The following is an 8,017-nucleotide window of genomic DNA, read 5'->3' as shown; positions in this document are numbered from 1 at the left end:
CCCCAACCCCTAAACCCTAAACCCTAAACCCTTAGCGCGAGAAGCGAGTTCAATAGAATCCCTTCAGGCTTGAAATAACAACAAAAAAGGAAAGAAAAAAGGGCACTAAACGGCGAAACAGATCAGGGTTTAGGGTTTAGGGTTTAGGGTTTAGGGTTTAGGGTTTAGGGTTTCGAGGCGCCCCGCCGAGTGCGGGCTCACCGCGCAGGCTGAAGCCTCTCTGAAGTGGAAATCAGGGTTTGCTGCTGTTTGTCTAGGGTTTAGGGTTTTTATAAATTGTTTGCTGCTTACTTTTGAGGGTTTGGGTTTGGGGTTTGGGGTTCAGGGTTTAGGGTTTAGGGTTTAGGGTTCGCTCTGCCTCCCTAGGGTTTGCACCCGCCCAACTTTATTCTTCCTAAACCCCCGAGCTTCTTCCGCAGCAAAAAGAAAGTTGGAAGCAGCAGCGCAACGCCAGCAGCCGCAGCAGCTGCAGCAGCTGCAGCAGCCTCAACAGCAGCTGCTGCTGCCCGTCCGCGGCGGCGGCAGCAGCAGCAGCAGCAGCAGCAGCGGCTGCTGCTGCTGCTGCTGCTCCCGCAGCAGCGCCTTGCCTTCTCCGCCTCCCGACCTCTTCCCATTAGCCTACTGGGAAACTCCCTGCATGCCATTCTGAAGCTTAGGGCTCAGGGTGTAGGGTTTAGGGTTTAGGGTTTAGGGTTTAGGGTTTAGGGTTTGGGGCCATGGTGCGGACGAAGAACCGCTGGGTGGTAGGAGAGGCGGAGTGGACATCTTCGAAGCGAAAGGGAGAGCCCTGGAGTCTCGAGGCCTTCACAGAGGTAACCACCAGCTAGCTAGCTAGCCAGCTAGCTAGCCAGCTAGCTAGCTAGCTGGCTAGCTAGCTAGCTAGCTAGCAGGGTAGCTAGATAGCTAGCTAGCTATGTGTCTAGCTAGCTGTTTGGCTGGCTGTCTCTGCAGCTACCTGTCTTGCTGCCTCTCTCCCTAGTTAGTTAGCTAGCTAGCTAGCCATCTCTCTAGCTAGCTAGCTAGCCATTTCTCTAGCTAGCTACCTGGCCATCTCTTTAGCTAGCTAGCTAGCTAGCTAGCTAGCTGTTTGAGCGGAGAAAGAAGCAGCACCCATAGTGAGCAGCTAGCTGCCTGCCCGGCTTGGCTAGCTGCGGCCAGCCAGCGCCTGCGGGCTGCCCGCTGGGGGCTGCGGTGGCAGCCCAGGTAGCTGGCTAGCTAGCTAGCTAGCTAGCTAGATGGCTGGCTAGCTAGCTAGCTGGCCAGGTGGCCAGCTAGCTAGCTAGCTAGCTAGCTATCTGGCTGGCGAGCTAGCTAGCTACCTATCGAGCCACTTGCCCCACTAGCCAGCTAGCTGGCTAGCTAGCCACATGACTATCTGTCCAGCCAGCTAGCCGTGCAGCCAGCTAGCCAGCTAGCCAGCTAGCTAGCTAGCTGGTCGTTGTCTCTGCAGGCCCTCGAAGAAACGGCGAACGGCTGCTGGGGAAGTTTGGGAAGTTCTTTTTTGCTGCCTTCGCTTCGAGTGGTTTATTTGAACAGGACTTCTGGGGTGTACGTACTCCAGGTGGCTCGGGTGAGGCAGGAGCAAAGCCAAGTTGAATTATTTATTTATTTATTTATCATTTATTATTTATTTATTTATTTGTAATTTATTTATTTGTGTATTTGTTTGTTTGTGTCCAAATAAAGGAAACATTTATTAACAAAGTCTTATTATAAATTCTGCATTTAAAATTCTGCATTTAAATGTATAACAGGTTTGCATTGGAGGCAGCAAAGAAGGCGCCGAGGTGTCTGTACACCCGAGCGTGCGTCGGTTTTTGGGGTGTCTGTACACCCCGCGGTTCGTTTTTTTTCGTTTTTCGATTTTTAAAATTCTCTTTTTAATTTCTTTTCTTTGTTTTTTCAGTTCTGCGAAAAAGAACTAATGCTCGTTCTCGCAGCACTGAACTCCGTGGGAGGCCGCGGCTGCCGCCTCCACGTTTTGCATGTCGGAGGAACTTTTAAAAAGGCGCAGAAGAGCGCGGAGGCTTTGGCGGCCGCTGCGGTGTCTAGACACCTCAGCGCCGGCGGCTGCGGTGTCTAGACACCTCAGGCGGGCCGCCAGAAGCGCCGTTTAATTTCCCTCAAGTGCTTTTCATTTCTTTCTTTTTTCCAAATCTTTTCAACTCTGTTTGCTCTTTTAATGCAAGTTTGACTTTTATTTACGACAAGTTTCGAATTCGCAGCCAGCTGCGCAAGAGAATTTAAAAACAAACTTCAGATTCTTTTTTTTCTGTTATTTCTTTCTTTTCTTTTTCTTTTTAGTCCTTTTCTTATTATTTGGTTTAATTCCTCATTTATTTATTTTTATTTATTATTTCTTCTACTTTTCCATTTATTTCTTACTTGTTTTATTTCCCTATTTATTTTTTGTTTTACTTTCTTATTTACTTATCATTTGCTCCATTTCCTCACTTACTTATCATTTTTTCACTCTCATTTATTTATTATTTGTTATTTTTATTTACTTTTATCCGTTTTATTTTCTCATTTATTTTTATTCATTTTATTTTTATTTTTATTTTTATTTTTTAATTTTTGTTTTTATTCATTTCTTTACTTCCCACTCTCAGTTTGCTTCTTTGCCCCTCAGCCGCATTCTCTGAATTAATTTGTTTTCGCTTTTTATCTTTTTAATTTTCATTTATTTCTTTTTATTTTTAATTACTTTTTTATTCCCAAATTTGTTTAATTAAATTAATTTGTTTATTTGCTTGTGCCATTTTGTCTTTGCTGCTGGTTGCTTCTTTTGCTGCAGTTCAGCAGCAGCAGCAAAAAAGACAAACTTCATTATAAAACAAAATTGAAAAGATAAATTAAATTAAATTAAATTAATAAATTAAAACATTCTATACCAAAAACAATTAAATTAAATTGAATTAAATTAAATAATAAAATATATTTTCTTTAATTCATTTTTTATTTATTTCAAAATGCAGATTTCGCCACTCAGCATTTCGTTCTCCAAAAGCGGAAATTTCAAAACGACGGAAGTTAAATAAAATAAAAAATAAACGATTTTTAATAATCCAAATAATTAAATTAATAAACTGTAATTAAAGTAATTAAAACAATTAAAATAATTAAAATAGTTAAAATAATTAAAATGATAAAAGGTAATTTAATTAATTTAAATAATTTAAAACAATAAAAGTAAAAATAATGAAGCGACAAAGTCATGAATAAAAACAAAAAAGAAATATTTGAATTTAAATTAAATAAATATAAATTAAAAATAAAAGTTATTTGAAGTTCTAAATTAAATAATTAATCAAAAGAAAAAACTGTTTGAAAGCAGAAATAAAAGCCCAACTAAATGCCATTTGAAGATAAAATCAAAAGTGCAAAAAAGCATACTTTGCTGCTGCTGCAGCCTGCTGCTGCTGCAGCTTGTTGCTGCAGACTACCGCTGCTGCCGCTTGCTGCTGCTGCAGCTTGGTGCTGCTGCAGACTGCCGCTGCTGCCGCTTGCTGCTGCTGCAGCTTGGTGCCGCTGCAGACTGCCGCTGCTGCAGCTTGCTGCTGCTGCAGCTTGCTGCTGCTGCAACTTGCTGCTGCTGCAGCGAGCTGTACTTGATTGGCTGCAGCAGCAACTCGTTGCAGAGGATATTTCCTTCAATTCTACTTAAGTTTGAACATTTTCTCTTTTTAATTATTTTAAGTATTTATTTCTTTTTTCTTTTTTCAGTATTTGGCCAGCTGCTGTTTCTCTCCAGTTGCAGCACTTAATTTTTTTTCAAGTTTTTAATTTTCGCTTCGAAGATCCCGAAGTTATTTTGAATTCTTTTCAACTTCAATTATTTTGCGAAAATTAATTTATTTAATTTTATTTTTGAACTTAACTTTCAATTATTTAAAATTAATTTTAATTGTTCTGCAAAGAAGCCAACAAAGGCATCGCCGGGGGCCCCCCGAGAGCCAGGAGAAGTTCAAGAAGAGTTTTTTTAATTTTTTCTTTTTCCTTTTCTTTTTCTTGAAAAGACAAAAAAGATCCATTTCGAGCCTGAAATAACAATTCGAACTTCAAAGAGCTTTTGGCCTTTTCGTTTATTCAAATTCTCCACCTTTTGTACTTTTCAACTTTTGCATTTATTTCAACACTTCAACTTTTGCATTTAATTCATTTTTTTTAAATTCGACTTTTCAACTTTTGAATTTAATTCATTTTTTTAAATTCAACTCTCCAACTTTCAAACTTAAATCGTTTTTTTAAAAATTCAACCTTTTGATTCTTAAATCTTTAAATTTAATTTAATTTTTTAGAATTAAAATTTAATTCATTTTTTTGAAATTCAACTTTTCAACTTTTTGCATTTCAGGCCGACGCACTTGGTTGACTTTTTGCACTGCGGTTTCGAAGAAGGCGCGGAGCGTTTGTTTGTGTCTTTTTTCTGAAAGATTTGAAAAGAACAAAAAGAAACTTTTGAAACTTTTGAAACTATTTTTCGAAACTTTTGAAGAAGTCCTCACCCATTTCTTGCTGCTTTGCAACGAAGAGGCTGGTGAGCTCTTTGACTTCGTCTTCTATTTCCTGAGTTTGAAAAGGCGGAGTTCAAGTTGCGGACTTGAAAAAATCCCAAGTCCGCGCCGCCCACCTGACAGGCCTTTTCCTGTTCTTGAAAAGACAGCAGCAGCTGCTGCTTCTTCGCTCTTGCTGCTTCCAAACTCTGCGTCAGTTCTGCTGCTGCTGCATCTCTTTTGCTGCTCAGCGCAGCAAGCGAAGAGCCAATCTGCTCCCTCAGCTGCTGCTTCTTCGCTGCAGACGCCTCCAGCAGCTGCTTGTGCATATTCGAAACCACACTTTCCAGTTTCTTTTGCCTTTGCAACTGAGCTTCTGAAAACCTAAACAAAAAAGCCACTTCGCTTAATTCAAACTCCACTGCATACAAAAGTCCGGAGCTGCTCACCGCCGCTGCACAAGTTCGAGAAACGCGCCCATCTTCGTGGCGTCGCAGCCAGCGATGAAAGAGTCTAAATTCCCCAAAGCATCCATTTTCCACAGCGACAAATATAAATAAATAAATAAATATATATTATATATATATAGGTGTTAGCAACAGGAATAAATCCAACTCCCCAATTTATCGCATTATTCAAGTTCTGGTTTCAGCGCGTGCAGATCTGCACAAGGGGCGTTCAGGTGTATAGGCAGCTCGGCCGCGTTCTGAATCAGCTTTATAATTTGGACAAAAGATGAAATGGCAACAAAACGGCTCTTCAGCGTCGCTATTTCCGTTTGCATTTGATCATTTACGCTCGAGAATTCATCTTGCAGGGATATCGAAAGGGAGAAAAACAAAAGAAAGACGAATTGAATCTGCTTTCCACTCAGCGCGCGCCAACGACCAGCTGCTCACAGAGTCGAAACTCAACAGATAAGTTGAAAATGAAATGCAAAATAAATGCAATTAAAAGATAATTATGTCTTTGGAAATAAATGCCTTCAACTCGTCTCTCTGCATCTCGAGACAACCAACCCTTATCCGGAGATCAGCTTGAAACCCCAAACCCTAAACCCTGAACCCTAAATCTGAACGCTTGCAAACAGCAGCAACGTCTAGAATGCAGTTTCTCAAGAGCCATTTCAACTTCGGAAACAAAATTAGAGTTCCTTTTTCAGCGACAAAAAATCAGAAATGAGAAGTTCAAGTGCTGCTGCAGCAACTGCAGCAGCTGCAGCAGCTGCAGCCCTGCTAGGCAGTGGAGATTTCTGCTGCCAGCAGCTGTTTCGGAGTTCTTTGGAATGCAGCAGGGAGTTGCTGCTGGTTTCTCGGGGTTTAGGGTTTGGTTTGCTGCTGCTGCTGCTGCTGCTGCTGCAGCTGCTGCAGCAGCAACGCAGCTAGCTCGCTCTCCAGGGTTTCCGGGGCCCAATTTGCTGCCAGGGCCCCCCTGTCTATTTCTCGTTCTGCTGCTGCTGCTGCAGGAGAGAAAAGGAGCAGCATCACCGGACGCAGCAGAGCCTGCTGAGGGTTTAGGGTTTAGGGTTTAGACCCCGAGGAACTTAGAGAAAAAGATATGGAGTGAAGGAACTCTTGCAAAAATAAAGAAAATCTGAATGCAAAATTGAATACAGTGGAGTTGAAGGGGGGCCCTGTCTGCTGCAGCAGCAGCAGCAAAGTGGAGCAGCGCGGCCAACCTGTGGCAGCAGCAGCAGCAGCAGCAGCAGCAGCAGAAGCAGCAGCAGCAGCACAACCCTTTCTTTGCATTTGAGTTTTCTTTTAGAATTTATCAACCCCTGGAAGCTCAACAGACAGCCCAGCGGGCCCAATTCTTGCTGCTGCCGTGCTGCTGCAGCTACTGCCGTTGCTGTTGCTGCTGCTGCTGCTCAGTCCTCCTTCACTGCAGCAGCTTCTCAGGTGTCACGAGGCCTCATTTGTTTCTGCGGCTGCGACAGCGAGACTTGTAGCTCTGCCGCAGCAGCAGCAGCAGCAGGAGCAGCAGCAGCTGCTGCAGCAGCAACCAACACAGCAGCAGCTGCTGTTGCTGCTTCGCTCCCACCAGCCACCGCCACCCCCCAAGGCCTCCCCAGAGCCACGAGGGCTGCAGCAGAGCAGCAGCAGCAGCTGTCTGCCTCAATTCATTGCCCTGTCGCTGCTGCTGCTGCTGCTGCTGCAGCTGCTGCTGCAGCACGCTCTGCACCTTTCTAGGGCCTCCAGGGGCCCCCTCCCACACCCTTCTCAAGGGGCCCCCAGCGCAGCAGCCCGACGGCCCCCAACTAAGCAGCAGCAGCGGCAGCAGCAGCAGCGGCAGCAGCAGCAGCAGCAGCCACAGCAGCACGCACGAACAGGAGCTGCAGCAGCAGTTGCAGCAAATTATCTGAAAAAAAATGGCGGGCAAAGACGACTATTACGACTATCTCTACAAGAGTACATTGATGGGACGAGGGTTTGGGGTTTAGGGTTTAGGGGTTCAGGGTTTAGGGTTTAGCAGTCAGAGGGGCCGCTCGCGGATTAGGGTTTAGGGTTTTCCGCATTTGTGGTTTTCGCAGTTGTTCTCATTGGAGACAGTGGCGTGGGGAAGTCCAACATGCTCTCTCGGTGAGGGTTTCGAGCTAGGGTTTAGGGTTTAGGGTTTAGGGTTTAGGGTTTGGAGGATTCAGTGATGCAGGGTTTGTCTTTTGTGTTTTGGGCGTTTTAGAAGGGGTGGTTTCAGCGCAGTAGCTGCGGGCTCAGCGGCCCAGAGACCCTTTAGGGTTTCATATTTAGGGTTTAGGGTAGGGTTTAGGGTTTAGGGTTTAGGGTTTAGGGTTTGCGCAGGTTTACCCGCGATGAGTTCAACCTGGAGAGCAAGTCGACCATTGGAGTGGAGTTTGCGACGAAGAGTGTTTATTTAGACGAAGGCAAAGTCATAAAGGCCCAAATCTGGGACACCGGTAGGGTTTAGGGTTTAGGGTTTAGGGTTTAGGGTTTATGGTTAGGGTTTAGGGTTTAGGGTTTAGGGTTTGGCGGCGGCGGCTCAGTGAGTTTGGCGCCCGTGTTTGAGTGAGTCGCGTTCTGCGGGTCTGCGCCTCAGGCGGAGTTTGAGGGTTTGGGGCTGGGGCCTGCAGCTAGGGTTTAGGGTTTAGGGTTTAGGGTTTAGGGTTTGCGAGCAGCTGGACAGGAGCGGTACCGGGCCATAACTTCTGCGTACTACCGAGGGGCTGTGGGTGCGCTTTTGGTGTACGACATATCCAAGCGGCAGTCCTTCGACAACGTGAGGGTTTAGGGTTTAGGGTTTAGGGCCTAGGGTTTAGGGTTTAGGGTTTAGAGTTTAGGGTCAAGGGTTCCGTTTCCCGGACTCCACGCGGAATGGCTGCCGCGTTCGCTCTCCCTCTCTGCCGCCTGGCCGCGCAGCCGCGGCTGCTAGGGTTTAGGGTTTAGGGTTTAGGGTTTGGGGCGTGCAGGTGGAGCGGTGGCTGAAGGAGCTGCGGGACCACGCAGACCCTAATATAGTGGTTTTGCTCGTGGGAAACAAAACGGACTTGAAACACTTAAGAACTG

At 45.2% G+C, this 8,017-nt stretch overlaps 2 protein-coding genes across 2 annotated transcripts; one reads left to right on the top strand and one right to left on the bottom strand.

Moving 5' to 3' along the window:
- Nucleotides 1–4,476: 4,476 nt before the first annotated feature.
- ETH_00017585 (uncharacterized protein) lies at nt 4,477–5,031 on the bottom strand (the record flags this gene model as incomplete). Its single annotated transcript, XM_013379438.1, has 3 exons — nt 4,477–4,569; nt 4,604–4,880; nt 4,946–5,031. 3 exons carry the CDS (start codon nt 5,029–5,031, stop codon nt 4,477–4,479), a joined length of 456 nt encoding a protein of 151 aa, XP_013234892.1.
- Nucleotides 5,032–6,864: 1,833 nt separating this feature from the next.
- Nucleotides 6,865–7,980, top strand: ETH_00017580 (Ras family domain-containing protein, putative; the record flags this gene model as incomplete). Its single annotated transcript, XM_013379437.1, has 5 exons — nt 6,865–6,904; nt 7,027–7,075; nt 7,295–7,410; nt 7,630–7,730; nt 7,921–7,980. Coding segments are annotated over 5 exons (366 nt in total), but the record flags the coding sequence as incomplete, so codon positions are not given.
- Nucleotides 7,981–8,017: the final 37 nt, after the last annotated feature.

Source organism: Eimeria tenella, genomic scaffold (assembly GCF_000499545.2).
Source record: "Eimeria tenella Houghton genomic scaffold, Eth_scaff309, whole genome shotgun sequence".
Taxonomy (NCBI): Eukaryota; Apicomplexa; class Conoidasida; order Eucoccidiorida; family Eimeriidae; genus Eimeria; species Eimeria tenella.
The sequence above is the reverse complement of the archived record's forward strand: the minus strand, read 5'-3'. Positions and strand labels throughout refer to the sequence as shown.